General features: G+C 41.5%; 1 protein-coding gene across 1 annotated transcript in view; it reads right to left on the reverse strand.

Annotated features, from left to right (window-relative positions):
* The window catches only part of ipo11 (importin 11), a 129,211-nt gene that overhangs the window by 100,809 nt on the left and 12,235 nt on the right, over positions 1–16,167 (reverse strand). Inside the window, exons 5-7 of the mRNA XM_079755849.1 lie at positions 13,670–13,873; positions 4,374–4,506; positions 1,323–1,381 (exon numbers count right to left, since the gene is read on the reverse strand). Coding sequence (XP_079611975.1) covers positions 1,323–1,381; positions 4,374–4,506; positions 13,670–13,873 — 396 coding nt within the window. The remainder of the gene's footprint in view (positions 1–1,322; positions 1,382–4,373; positions 4,507–13,669; positions 13,874–16,167) is intronic.

A 16,167-nucleotide genomic window follows, 5' to 3' on the forward strand; every position in this document is an offset into this window, starting at 1 on the left:
GGTACACCATATTTGAATTTTTTGGGGGGTCATTTTAAGTATCGCAAGCAATAACTAATGTAAGGGTAAATAAGTGAAAAACACTAATATTTGACATAATATGTTCATTCAAGCGAATAGCTTGAATGAACATATTATGTATGAGTTTATACAAACGACTGAAATGTTCACTTGGACAAATTGCTAAAATAGGCAGCTATGGCAAACTTCACAGAAAATGTATTTTTAATGTGTTGAATTCCAACAACATTATCTCGCTGGTGGCAAAGAGGTGTCTCATTAGCAACAGAATGCAGTGTGGTTAACAGCATTCTATCAATCGTTGAAATCCCCTTATCACCTCTCTTCTACGCATATGACAAGGAAATTGGCGGGGAATGAAAATCCAACGCACACACATACCAGTACCAGGGTGATTTTTTTTCCTTAAAGCTATTTCCAGCAAACAGCTTCAAAAACATGTTTTCTGTAACTCAAATACTATGTTTACTTGTTGGGAAAACACCATAATATGTCTCTTTTAAACACCACAGTAAAGAGATGGGGACCATTCCAAAGTTATTCCCCACCACATGGCTGTTTTGTAAGAGTACGGTCCACCAATGGGGCCAGGTCGACTGACCCAATGCTCTGTGAACACTGGCCTGCACTTTGTTGCATTCATCCAAAATGGTGCTGGAAATGAGTAAACACAGTAGCCTGAATGCTCCCTCTAAAAATGAAAATACCGTTCAGGGTGATCAAAACCATCTCTCCTGGCTTTATTTAAACATTTCCAATACAAAGTGATAAACCTTGAATGTGCCGATTCTGCCTCTGAGCGTTTAGAGGGGAGATCATCACAATGGTTTGATCACACAGACCGGTATTGTCCTTTGAGACACTCCAACGCAGGAAACAATAGCAGCCAGCGGCATTTATTTAACAAGCCAGTCACTAGGCTGAAAGGGCTGGTGGCCTGGGTGAGAATACGCAACTAGTGTTCAAAGCGCTGGGGCATTTTCTGCAAAGGATTTCTTTAAGTGGGAGCCATTAGAGAATGAAAGAGTTTGTGCTTGAGCGTGTGTTTACTTGAATTAAGAGTGCCTTTTATTGTAACCATCCAAATTTAGATGGCTGGCTGTAGAACTGAGAGGAAAGTCATAACTTTAATAGCCAGGACGTTGTTTAATGCACTTTCAATTGCAACCATCACCAAGTACTCACCACATTATGAAGGGTGGCATTTTCAAAATCAAAAGTGGCCGAATACATTTATGAAATTGGCAAATGATAACCCAAAGGACGTACTCAATTCTGCTATAGAGGACATTCTAACTCACCATAACTTCCATATTTTGCTGTGGCGTCTGGAATCCATGCACTGTCAGTTTGCGAAGCACTGGGGAACAAAGGAAAGAGGAACACATTAGCAGCCTACACATGGATGCATGCGTTAGCTTTTTGATGCTGTGACGTGTGCTCCACCATGCTTAGATTAAGTAGAATACGGCCAAAACAAGCCCTATGCTAATCCACTGTGTGAGTGCCTGTGGATTAGGGATGGGAACAAGTGCTCTAGTCCTCGATTTGGAAATTAGTATTCATTACCTGAAAGGGCCTTTAGAGTACATTAGCATGGAAATACATTTTGGCCGCAGGTTGCTATGGGTTGTTAATGTGGTGACGAGATAGACAAATGTGGACGTTTTTGAATAAAAACAACCAGTTGAATGTGGACAGGTCTAATATATCCTCACTAGTCCCTTAGAAACCAAGTTCAGTGCTCTTTAGTTGTTGGCAAATTATACTGCAGAGTTTTACTGTGATTTCTTACGTAGTAAGATACACAGATCGAGTGGTTCAAAACAGTTTTTTTACCAAAAATTTTAACACGCAGTGCGTTCAATGGCGTGTTTGCAAAACAGTCAAATTAGCTCCTCTTCTTGATTCTCACAGCCAGTAATTCTTCATCCAATCTACAATAACGTAAGATAACATAAGTAAGACACCACCCGTCCATTTCTATCGTTCACACTGTGCATTAACTACACTATGTGGAGGCAATACCAGTTGTTTACTCCATGTTCAATTCAGTCATTGAATTGAACAATGCTGGCTGCTTAAAGTCTGTTATTGTAGGCCAACGTCTACTTTACCAGATTTTCTTCACATTTAAGGACAATTACGGTATTTTGAATATTGAGCCCCCTTTCAGGTTTGTCTAGGATGAAATAGAGTGCTTAACACCGAAATTTTGACTTGGTCCTGTCTTGGGTATATTGCTAATTTTGAATCGCCCCTGCCTGCTTCACAATGGCTGGCTACGTGCATTCACAAACCTACCCTAAACGTTCGTTTTCAGAAATGTGAAACTCACCGAGGGGTTAGTGGTTTTCGTTGATGTTCCTAATCAAGTATATATATATGTGTAGCGAAAAACAGTTTCTGTCGTGTTTTATTTGGCATTTTGTTAATCCAATGAAAAGGAAACTGGACCGGAACTGGAAACGGGGGGCTGGTTGTAGTCTTTTCGCTCGGTACTTGCACTACTGTTGAGATGGAGAACCGTCAAAATTTCGGTGTTAACCACTCTATTTCATCCTAGACAAACCAGAAAGGGGGCTCAATGTTCAAAATACCAGAATTGTCCTTTTAATAGAAACTCCATATCACTCTGATAGTAGTCTAAATGAAACACAGATGAAGCCCATGTCATGAAGGGTCAACATTCCTCCTGCGCATTGAAGAATCGCTTGCGGATGTTGCACATTCATGATTGTGCTGATAATAATGGCATCAATCTGTTCAAATAATATGTTAATAGAAATGACATGATTCTTGTCTCACCGCAAGCTACGAAAGCAGGACCTTATAATGAGGTTTGCAATTGCTATTCAAATATCCTATTCAGTCCAATTGCAAAAGCGTCATCTCGAATGGGCCACCATTTTAAGACATGAATGAGCCACCACCGCAAGAGAGTCTTCTTAAGAGATGAATGAGATACCACCGCAAGGGTCTTCATGCACAAGAGCACTGTTCAACCCCTCATAATATGCGTTTAATCCGCATTACATTCATATTAGATTGGACTGGAGTGAAAGTGGATTTTCGATTTAAAGTATTTGGATGACACCTAGCGGAGCCACATAGTAACGTATAGGTCATTTAGTAGCCCAGTAGAACAAGACTGCGTTCATGGGAACAAAACTTTATTTTACAATCGTTGGTACTGCTATAATAGGTAAATAAATATTACCTATTGGTACATCAGCCACACAACATACCAGACATTTCCGCAGTATGCGGAAACATAGATCAATACGCTACCTTAGTCTCAAGAGAATTTACCTTGAGCCTAAGGGTAGTGATCTAAATAAGGGTTACTCCACAGTTTATTACTGAATTGAGCACGGATTAAATAGCCGATAGTGCATCCACATAGTGTAGTAAAGTGAATGAACAGCGCAAACAAAAGATCATTAATGGACTGCTTTGGTCTGTTTTTGGTTATCGTTAATTGGGTGAAGAATGTTCATACTTACTGGCTGTGAGAATCAAGAGGAGGAGCTCATTTGACTTATGAAAATTGAATTCAAAATCAGTCTAAAACACAGTATGATAAAGTACAACACCGTAAAACAGTCGGCATGGAGGCAGAAGCACTGCATTTATCAATGATTTATATCAATGCACAAAGAAAAATGAGGAGTAGTTTTGACTGAAGATCTTCCATGAGCACAAGCACCGAACGCACACACGGTGTGCAATGGTTCGTAAATGGGGTCCATTTCGGACCCAATTATTTCGGACCCCACAGGTTATAAGCTATGCCAACAGTAATTATGGTAAAAAAAAGTATTGACTTTAGACAGCGTTCTGTATATAATGGCCTTACGTATGGACGTGGCACATCGACTAACCAAGCTAAAGCAAATAGGAAATGCACTTCTTTCAAGATGGAAAGTTGGAGTATGTTTACTTCTTTAGATCATCTATGAATATTAATCATTACAAGCTTGTTTAAACTGTGGTAGAACTGCTAATATAAACAATATATATATATTAGCACTGCAATTCAATATAAACTATTTATATCTTTCCAGACCTAGATAGTTACAAGTATTCACAATATCTCATGTGTTTAGAACTTAAAAAATCTGATTAGATGATCGATGTCTTTATTCTACTCAGTTTTCCAGAACATGGCCCATTAAACACTAAGAAAAATATAACTATTTGTATATGTGCAATAACCTGTTATAATGATCTTGATCTTGGTTTTAGATCAGAAAAATCGAGTAATAATGCATGGTTGCATGTCCAAACCTAAACTCAAGAGGAGTTTTCTTGAAGAACTCGAGAGGCTCTCTTTATTGGTGAGAGGTTACCTTTAAGTGACAGCAGCGTCCTCTCCAGCGAACTGAGAGCGGCGGCCTCGTCACTGGCGTAGATCTGCTGGAGGAAGCAGTCGGTGTGGTGGCTCCACAGGGAACAGGCAAAGCTGTAGATCCCCGATGCCAGCTGCACATAAAAGAAACACGACAAAAGTTCAGTCAATGGCCAGATACAATATGGAGGAAGCCTGTTATAAATATATGAAGCCAGGAGTATGGAGTCACTCTGGCTGTGTAGCGACACACAAGCACAAATAATTAGGCATTCTCCACACACACACACACACACACACACACACACACAAACAAACACACAATCTACCTTTACATTAGCCTTCTGAAAAAGCCAATTACGTACTCTATTAAGTTTATGTCCGTGAATCTCTTGAATTTATGAACCAGCCTTTTATTAGAGAGCAGCTAACAATGCTCGTGTCACCATTGTCTATGAAGGCGCAAGGGTTGAAGACCAGACATGATACAGCATAATAATTGGATGGCGCTTGTGCAGCCGTTGCTCTGTTAAGAAGAACCAGGCAGTCCATCTTGGGTCAGGCATCCTCCGTGCTACAGACACAGAATGCCGATTAGAGGGACTTCAGTACAGGCTGCTGATTAAAGCCATGTTGACCGGTCTCAGAGTTCGCTATAGAGCTACATTTAGAAATGAGACGTAGAAGAAGAAAAAAAGGGGAGGGAGAGTGCATTTAAAAGGCCATTTAAAGAAAGTCTTTACATAATGGATTTATTGAAATTGTCATCCTAAGGTGTTTTATATTCATGCTTGTAGTTGATAACTTTTCTTTGACAAAATTGGATGAAATGCAAGTAATGGTCCTTTGTTCCCTCATGACACATTTTCCTACTTGAGAAATGTACAACGTTTTTTCAACTAGCCCATTAACTTTCACCATCGTCAATGGTGAAGTTTCACTATCGTCAATTTATATTTTACAAATATTTATTACTGAAATTCGCATTGAGCGAAAAAACATAAAAAATAAATGTGGAATAGTGAATACACCTTGAGAACGGTATCTGTATATTTAGTTCTCTCTGATTCACATACTTTTCATAGCTGGAGGCCAGTAGCAAGCGTCAGAGCAAAGTGTGAACTATATCACTATATTTGTATTTAACAGAGCTTGAAATAAATAAATAATAACAGTTACTGGTGAGATTGACTCTACAACAACAACAACAACAACAACAACAACAACAACAACATGAATGTCTGATATGAGAAGTCTGCGCTTCTTAACACACAGAGAAAATAAGATGATAGAAGGGAAAACATAAAACGCATAAGGAACCGTGGTTTCGGTTCTCAGATATAGAGGGCCTGCTTAACAAAAAGTTAATTTCAAAAAATGAAAGGGTTGGTTTCGCTACTCAGAAGGTATGAATCATCATTATTCAAATGATGCACAGATTGAAAAAAAGCATTTAATACCTCAGTCCTCGTCTGACCCACGTGCTGCCATCTGATTCAACCCGTGAAAATTAATTAAAAAGTATGTAGTATGCAGTTCAATCTCCGGCAGGCACACCAGAGTAAGGACTCTCACACACGTATTTGATCATATTGTGCATAAATACGATTTCTTGACACAAAGTGTGTGTGTCTGTGTGTGTGTGCGTGCGTTTTGGATGAGAGACAGACCACTGGAAAGGGTGAGACAAGAATTTGGAGGACACAGAGCATCACAAGGGAATGATTTCTAAACAAATTGAAGCCATAACTTCACCCATGCCTCCCCTAGTGTGCAACGACTGCCACGTTCTCAAGCACAACCACACACGCGCGTACTGATGAGTAGTTCCACTGCGATTTAGATAGATTTTTCAATCCATTTTCTATCACTCTAATGCCGTCTTTTTTTGCCAACTTTTTAAAATGAAACCAACCTTTACTACCCTATAGAGAAAATTCACATCAATATAGCTTATTATAAATCTCTAATCTATCAAAGCAGTGAGTCCTTGCTTTTAATTGTACTGCAACACTCTTTCCGATAGCAAAATAATCCTATTAAGATGACTGAGTTTGATACCAAATGAAATGCAAGTAATTACGGGAGCAGCCAACACACAATGAGATCACAAAGATATGATCACTGGCATTGTCATGTCACTGTCATTTAAGCCTTGATCATACATTGAGGTTGTACATTGATAATGATAATATTGTTGCTGATGATGGTGTGTGTCTGGCTGTGTGCGGGTGTGTAAAGAAATCCAATTAGTTCCAGCTACGGTTTGAAGATTTAATTTGGACCTCCTATCTCATAATAACTACATGTGAATGACCACCTCTGGGCAGGCTCAATGTTAATTTAAGTAAATTTTCTCTCTGTGGATAGCATGCTCGTACCCGTGTTGAGTCTACCAACCAGGCATCTTGTGCTCAGAGCAATGATCACAGAGGCCCTGTTCAGAAAGCACACATTGGGAAATTAAACGCTCCATTGTGCAGTTTTTGATTTTGAGTGGCCATGTTTGCTAGGAGTTTAAATCAGTATCTAAAATCCATTCAACTTTCTCTGCAATTGAAAAGTGTGCGTGATGAGAACGTCGTTTCAACAGTGACCATACTGACTTTTACACTCCCTCTTATCGAATACTTTTAACAGGCCATCACAGAGTAGGCTATTAATAAGGGAAAGAAAAAAAAAAGGAATCTATAGCACTTTTTAACACGTACATTGACGAGGCGTGATGGCCTTAGAGCATTGGTCGCCAACCCGTCGATCGCGATCGACTGGTCGATCTTTGAGGCTTTCCATGTAGATCACGAAAATAATAGAAAAATAAATACACAATATCCTATATTATGCATGGTACATTTTCATAATAAGTATAGCAAGCACATCTCTCCCTCGCTGGAGGCCTACTATTTTTTTCAGTGTAGCAGCGCTGCATTTAACAGTAGGGCGTGGGGCGCGAACGTCAATATTGGCCTGTTGCTACGGTACGCCTCTCTGGTGATAGCTAGCATGGCAGAGGCTGCACGAAAGAAGACGAAAACGTACAACTTCCATTCAGAATGGGAAGAGGAGTTTATTTATACTTTGGTGAAAGACAAGTGTGTGTGCATGTTATGCCACCAAACACAAGCACTGTTATATCCATATCATGGAAGCAAGCTACGTTCTGAATGACATTTCACATGGTCAAGTAATTAAACTAACTAACCCACTATCTATGCAACGCGGTGCTCTGCGGCTCGTCTGGTGTGCGACCCTCTTTACAGTGAGGCTCTGCTATAACCGAACAACCGTCGGACTGGAGCCGAGAGTGGATCCAAAACCCACTGACATCCTCCAAACAGCACGCGATATTAAGGCCGACAGGTAGAGTGCACACATTGCACTGTGGCTGCATCAGTTATTTTATAGATAACTTGCTGATTGCCTGATTGCCTGCCTGCCTGCCTCCCCCCCCCCCACCCCCGACCAATCAATTAGTTGAGTAGGTTGAATTTTAGATGACCAAGGATTTTTATTTGGTTGACTACAAAATCCACCAATCCATCCATTTCCTCTTTCTGCTTGGGGAAGCACTATCCCAGAACCGATTCTGAATAGGAGCAGTCACCCAGAAAGGGTGCTAATGGACACCATCTTGCTAGGACTCCCTGTTCTGCATCAAACACATTTATACAGATTGGCACCAGTAAAGACCTTACTGCACCTTTAAAGAGTACTTCTAGGGTGTAGAAAGAGGGGAACGATTTATCCCAGAGCTGTGAAACTGTGTGCACCAATAGCGAGAACCACTAGATGATGGAGAAAGAGTGGGGAAAATCTAATCAGCTGTTTGCATATATAAAGAGACATTGTGGAGAGAGGTAGAAGCTAGGGAGGGTGATAGAGGGAGCAAGAGATTGGCAGAAAAGGCAGAGAAACTGTCACCACAGAGGGAAGTAGAGAAGAGAGAGTGCAGCCATCTCACGGCTGTGGGCCTGCACTACGGAGCTGCTCTCTTGTACAACATGAAATATAAATTGGAGAAAGATGAAAAGAAGACTATATGAAAAAATGAGTGTGCTAGCTAGGAAAAGATCTCTCTCTCCCTCTCTCACTCTCTCTATCCCTCTCTCTCTCTCTCTCTCTGCCTCCATGTTGGTCCCTCCCTCCCTCTATGTCTCTCCCTCTGTCTCAACCTCTATGCATCTCTCCATCTTTTAGCAGTGATGAGCGACTAGATCAACCCTCACTATGTGCAGTGAAGCGGCTTGCAATCAGGAGAGTGGTGGAAAGTGCACTCAACAGATATGAAAGCCAAAGAATCAGTCGCCACTCCAGTATATCAGCTCCATCATTACTCCCAGGGTAGTTGTTGATTATGTCATGCATTGGAGAGCGATTATGTCTCCTCGGCGCAAGCTAAATGGCAGTGTCTGGCTACCGAAAGATCGGTAAACATGTGCCTCGGAAAATGACAGGTTAGGCGACACCCTTTCATAGAGGGATGATCGCTGCACCAATACAGAAGAGGCTTAGCAAAGGGAACGTTGAAAAAAGGTTTCCTTTGGAAATCATGCATTCATTATGCAATAATGTCTTTAGAATAGTTTAAATAACAGTTTATTGGCAAAAACCAAATAGGGAGATGAAAGAGATGCAAATTTCAATGAAGCCAGACAATCAATTTGCATGTCGATTACCTATTCCAGCAGGGAGGGTTCACAAGCTGAAGTCATTCAGGAAAACTGCTGATCATTTCTTCCATCGTCTTCTGTTGAAAACCCCTTGGGTAGTGATACTGTGCCTCATCACCATTCAACCGCACCAGGCCCATTATTGTCTTCACACCCCAACACCCAGAGACACCAAACACCCAAGCCTCTGCACTTTGTACACCGAGAAATGACGATTGCCACCAAGACTGCAATCAACTACTCACAACCCCTTGCTTTACACACACCTCAGCTTGTGAATTGAAGTTGAAATCAACAAGGAAAGAAGGACGACTTCTTACAGCTGAACAACATGAACAAACAACCAACGGACAGCGCCTCAAACTTTGTTTTGTCAAAACATTTTGTGACACCAAGCATCTCTCATTTCAGGGATCCAAGGTAGTGCATCTCAGGATATTTTAAATCTTGAATGCTATATGGATACCCGTTAGAGAAATCTACTTGTACAATAAGTAGGATGAAATGGCTGAGTAATTAAATATGAATACATTATTGTGTCATAATTTGAGATGCTGTGTCCTCACTTTGTTGGCATGAATAATGTGGGAAGCAGAAGCCCTAAGCAGCATAAGTGGCCAGCAATAATTGCAAGTAATTACCGATTATTAAAACATGAAAGTGAAGAAAGTGCAGTGTAGACTTACCCTGCATTACTCCTGTACTACAAAGACAACACAAAGAAACACTCTGGCCCAGTTTGACCTCCCATGCCTCGTTTTGAGCTTAGTCTGAAGGATTTGATGAAAAGCTGAAAACGGGGAGATGTAATAACACACTTTGCAGGACAGCGTTAAGTCTACCTTCTGTGGGTATGACAAAAGCTTTTTCTCAAGCCTTTTCAAAATATTTAGAAATATTTGGATTTATAATTTAAAAACACACAATGCCATGGTAATTACTAGCCTTGGAACCAGAGGAAACTGCAAACTGCATGTTTTATTTGCTCTGGCATATGCGTCTCGCCTCCCTTCCATTCAGATAGACTTCCGACAGACCTGGCCCTGGACGAGCCAATCATAACAGTCAATCTAAAATGGGGTGGGTCTAATACGATGACTCTAGAGGAGCAACCTAAGGCATGTTCCTCAACAACCAATATGTCTGCCGCTGATGTAACACATGTTTCATTGCTCTGATTGGTTGTGTCTATCCAATTGTGTCCAGAGGCATTTTGGTCTGCGTCCATTGATAAAGCCCCTTGGAAATGAAAACTGAGAAGTTATAGAGTAAGAGGTATTTGCAAATTGGTCTGGTGGTTTCAGCCTAGGTAATTACAGCAGCAATACAGAATTTATGTCCACCAGAGAATATTAGTATAATCCAATCATGTCATCAAACTCACAGCTTAACACGTTGCTCCAGCTTGCTCCATTATCCTGATTCTCTACCCATTGTTCTCGTTTTACAAAAGGCAAACTGTGTGTCTAGTCCTTGGATATATATAATAAGGTCTAGCCCAGTTGGAATTGGTTCCGTACCCTCAGCTAATCGGTGGCCAGAAAGACGCCAAATGACAGTATAAAAGGCTTGAAACTTCATCATTGCTAATTTGGATACCTCAGCCACATGAGTCTGTTTCAGTCCGGTTGATCATTAATGTCTGACCACCAATTTAATGTTAAAGTGTTAAGCATCAGCCACAGCCTGTGCTTGGTTATCATTAAAATGCCCATAATCTGTCAATGAATAGGTGGTGTTAGGAGCATAGACTTGCATATAGACGGGATAAGGGCTTGGCGGTTTGGCCTGAAAATAAAACCTTAATTCTTTCAAACTAATATAAGATTTTGACCAACTTGTTTGGTGCATCAATTGCAGCACTGAATTAACCCCTTTTTTCTACTGTATAAATATGGACAATATATTTTGTGATGTTTTATGTCACCGCATCTGTGATCGCCTATCACCAGGGCCCTTTCGTGTCATAAGGAATTGAAAATGCTTCTGCCAAGGCTACCTGCTTTTTTGCAGGCACATTGTGAGTTAGGCCTCCCGGACAACTACGTTATACTAGGTATTATGCTGCGGTGTGTATGGATGTGTGTAGCTCTATCTGAGCAGCGATTTATTTTAATGTGGGGGTCCGAGTGTCGGTTAAGCTTCTGCATATTATGCCACGGTGCAGTTTCATATACACAACGTTGCTCATTATAAAGTTATTTGCACAACAGCGTTGATAAAAAAAGTATCACAAAGTTTGCCGTCGGTCATAACACCCTCCTTCCCAGTACTCAGCACAAAAACATTTTTTTAAAGTGTTTCAATCTCAGCCGAAACAGCAGGTTTGATTGCTCTTTAAGGTATAACAAATCTGCAGAGTCCAGAATTGTGTTTTTTACTGTTCAGCCATTTCACAAACTGCGGTAAAGCTAATTATCAATTAAATCAAAAAGAAGAAAAAAAATCATTTGCATGTCAACCATATATTTCTAATGTAGGTCCAAAATGTATTAGTTTAGTTTGACAATTCTTCTTTATTCTTACAACTAGATTGCCTAGACACACAAATCGAAACTCAGAAAACCCCATCTCACATCCATCTTTCTACAGCACGGCGCAGCGCTACAGTGGGAGTGGGAGCAGACACGGCTGCCCCCCTTTCTGCTGTTATAATGATCTTTGCTGCCACTCGAAGCGTGGTCAGGAGAACACCTGGCTGAGCACTGCCTCTTCAGATGACGCACAGCACCACGCTGGGGCCCATTTTGAGATTCACATCACCGCGCGGTGTTGACGCAGGATATTACCCATGGCGCAGTCATCGCAGATGCATTATCAAATCAGCATTGCATGATCATGAGCCCTAATTGATGGCGGCGTGGTGTCTGTGGCTCCCCAGCGCCGTTTAGCTGTGCACCGCTTTAGGGGTCGCTGCTCCCCAAGCGGGGGATGTTGAACACACTGCATCTTCAAGTAGCTTACCCATTCTAATGCATGGCTGTTTATTCGTATATGTGTTTATTCATTATGCTCCCGTCTCATATGACTGCTGATCATTTTTAGTCCAGGAAATGCCTCGTTATGGAATAACAAGGGTGGCCAATCAATGCAAAGTATTTTTAAGTGGTTTGAAATGCAACAAATTCTCCTTCCTGAGCTCTCCTCTCATTCTATTCGCTCCATTAAAATGTTTCATAACAATAAGGCCTTCCTCTTCATTACTTATTCTTCTCGCTCACAGAGCTCTTCTCCTTCACTTCCTCTGCCCTATGCCCAGATGCCACTTCCTCCCTGACCACCTCACTGCCAGTCGGTCCGTTGCTAGTGGGTCAATAAACCTAGGGACCGTAGAATATGGTGTGTGTGTGTGTGTGTGTGTGTGTGTGTGTGTGTGTGTGTGTGTGTGTGTGTGTGCGTATGTGTCAGAGATAACAACCAGCCTAGCCAGAAGTAACCTCATCTCCACAGAGCAGCCTCTGCTTTGCTCTGAAAACAGCAACTTATAGCACCAACATTGACAGCCAATGTTAAAGAGAGAAGGTAATCACGTTCACAGAATAGAGGGGTTGACGGCAGAAGGCGGGTTGTGTTCAGAGTCGCTGTGGCAGGTTCTAAAGGGTTGATAATGGACCTTGTGCGACAGGGTTTCCCTGCGTCAACATCGCTGCCAGAGTTCTATTAGTTATGCATGAGACGAACCAGCAGTAACTACTCCTCGCATGGTCCTCTGTCTCTAGCGTTTTAACGCTTTCCTTTCAACTCCCCGTGATGAGACAGGACAACTATTCGCTACATGTTATGTTCAGCCCAGTGACTTAAACATGTAATAAACTGGCATGAACAAAACGTGTCCGGAAGACCATTTAATTTCCACATCAGGTGTATTAAAGCCCCCCTACACAGACCAACTCAGCCAGCCCCTCAGCCTTCAGGATTCAAGTTGACCTTGGTCTACACTCAACATCCTTCTGCTTGTTAGGTGAATCCGCTAAGTTTCACACCCACTCAGGTCCACAATAAAGATCTTTATACTACCCAGAGCTCTCAGAACTACGCAATGCTGGAACAGTTTCATTATTCACTCATTATTTTGTATGTGGACGAAATCTTGTGCATGTATGGGATGGTACATAACATAGCATATCACACATAGACAATGAATTAAGAGAGGGAGACACACAGAGTGACGTTTGGAATCTAAACACACACTCTTACAGCAGCTAAACAGCATCACCTAGAGGCCAAATTTGTCATTTAAGGACATGAGCTTATTTGTTATAATCCTACTCTAGTATTATACTACAATTGGCTCATTTAGCCGACATGTTTACCCAAAGCAGCTTACAGTGAATTCAGAAAGACGTCCTAAGTAGCAGGTAGTTGTTAGGGACCATGATCAAGGACACCTAGTACAGATAAGGATGAAGCCGCATGGATGGAAAACAGTACATTCCGGCTTGAAGTCAAACCCCTTAGCCACTACACACCATATATGTTTCACATTTTGAAATTGGACCATCTAACAGATTTGAGAGAAGGGGGGAACAAAACAACAAATTCACAAAATCCCCCAAGAAACACAAAAATCAAGAGGAATCTGCCATCAAGCATACTGAGGGATAGGAATCAATAGAGGAGAACTCACGTCCTCAAAGAGGCGCCGGTCCTGGGCCAGACGCTTAGATGCCAGGGTCTTGGTGACGTGGTAGAAGGTGAGCAGGGCTCGGTGTTGCTGCAGGCCATCCTGGCCCTTCACAGACTCCATCAGAATGGGAATCAGCTCCGGCCACTGTCTGGGACAGTCCAAACGGGCCACCTTGGCTATCAGCACTGCAATCTGGGTGGCGATCTGATGGTGGAAAATGTGAAAAACATTGACGGAAAAGGTTTCAGCCTCAGGAGGGTAGGTCTTATTTAAGTTTTATGGATGTGGAACATTTTGGCTTTGGGCTTTGTTATGATGTGTGATGTTGATTTAAACTAGACTTAGTCACAGACATGGCATAACAGAGAGAGTGAGTGAGTGATTGAGTGAGTGAGTGTTGTCAAATGCTCTTAATGTGTAATATAGAGTTGCAAAACCAAAATCGTCAGAATAAAATACATTTTGTTTCTGATCAGGGCTTGTCTCATGTTGTGGTTATCCAAAATAATAGCAAACAAATTAAGAGTTGTGCTTTTTGACTGAAAAGTACATTAGCACTAACTATAAAATATACTTCAGAGTCACTTCTCCTCCTCCAAGCTAATATATGTCAATGGAGAACTAATGCCTTTGGTTGGGTTGGTTACACAGCTATGTTGCACTAGAGTGTTTGGAAACACATTTATTATAGAAATATGAAAAGAAGAACAAAACTAAAGAAAGTAATGACAACTGCAGCTTTTTGCAATTTGATAAAGGACATACAGTGGGGCAAAAAAGTATTTAGTCAGCCACCAATTGTGCAAGTTCTCCCACTTAAAAAGACGAGAGAGGCCTGTAATTTTCATCATAGGTAAACCTCAGCTATGAGAGACAAAATGAAAAAAAAAAAAATCCAGAAAATCACATTGTCTGATTTTTTAAGAATTTATTTGCAAATTATGGTGGAAAATAAGTATTTGGTCACCTACAAACCAGCAAGATTTCTGGCTGTCACAGACCTGTAACTTCTTCTTTAAAAGGCTCCTCTGTCCTCCACTCGTTACCTGTATTAATGGCACCTGTTTGAACTCCTTATCAGTATAAAAGACACCTGTCCACAACCTCAAACAGTCACACTCCAAACTCCACTATGGCCAAGACCAAAGAGCTGTCAAAGGACACCAGAAACACAATTGTAGACCTGCACCAGGCTGGGAAGTCTGAATCTGCAATAGGTAAGCAGCTTGGTGTGAAGAAATCAACTGTGGGAGCAATTATTAGGAAATGGAATACATACAAGACCACTGATAATCTCCCTCGATCTGGGGCTCCACGCAAGATCTCACCCTGTTGGGTCAAAATGATCACAAGAACGGTGAACAAAAATCCCAGAACCACACGGGGGGACCTAGTGAATGACCTCCAGAGAGCTGGGACCAAAGTACCAAAGGCTACCATCACTAACGCACTACGCCGCCAGGGACTCAAATCCTGCAGTGCCAGACGTGTCCCCCTGCTAAAGCCAGTGCATGTCCGGGCCCGTTTGAAGTTTGCTAGAGAGCATTTGGATGATCCAGAACAGGATTGGGAGAATGTCATATGGTCAGATGAAACCAAAATAGAACTTTTTGGTAAAAACTCAACTCGTCGTGTTTGGAGGAGAAAGAATGCTGAGTTGCATCCAAAGAACACCATACCTACAGTGAAGCATGGGGGTGGAAACATCATGCTTTGGGGCTGTTTTTCTGCCAAGGGACCAGGACGTCTGATCCGTGTGACGGAAAGAATGAATGGGGCCATGTATCGTGAGATTTTGAGTGAAAACCTCCTTCCATCAGCAAGGGCACTGAAGATGAAACGTGGCTGGGTCATTCAGCATGACAATGACCCCAAACACACCGCCCGGGCAACGAAGGAGTGGCTTCGTAAGAAGCATTTCAAGGTCCTGGAGTGGCCTAGCCAATCTCCAGATCTCAACCCCATAGAAAATCTTTGGAGAAAGTTGAAAGTCCGTGTTGCCCAGCGAAGGCCCAAAAACATCACTGCTCTAGAGGAGATCTGCATGGAGGAATGGGCCAAAATACCAGCAGCAGTGTGTGAAAACCTTGTAAAGACTTACAGAAAACATTTGACCTCTGTCATTGCCAACAAAGGGCATGTAACAAAGTATTGAGATGACCTTTTGTTATTGACCAAATACTTATTTTCCACCATAATTTGCAAATAAATGCTTTAAAAATCAGACAATGTGATTTTCTAGATTTTTTTTTTTTCATTTTGTCTCTCATAGCTGAGGTATACCTATGATGAAAATTACAGGCCTCTCTCATCTTTTTAAGTGGAAGAACTTGCACAATTGGTGGCTGACTAAATACTTTTTTGCCCCACTGTATATGCTTATGCAGTAAACACAAGCAGAGATGATGAAAATTCTGGAAAGTAAAGACATCATCTTGCTTTCTTTTGAAGAAGGTTTGCAATTTCTAACAATAACCCTTCCTACAAAACAGAGTTGA

The sequence above is a fragment of the Pollachius pollachius genome (assembly GCF_949987615.1).
Source record: "Pollachius pollachius genome assembly, chromosome: 1".
Taxonomy (NCBI): domain Eukaryota; kingdom Metazoa; phylum Chordata; class Actinopteri; order Gadiformes; family Gadidae; genus Pollachius; species Pollachius pollachius.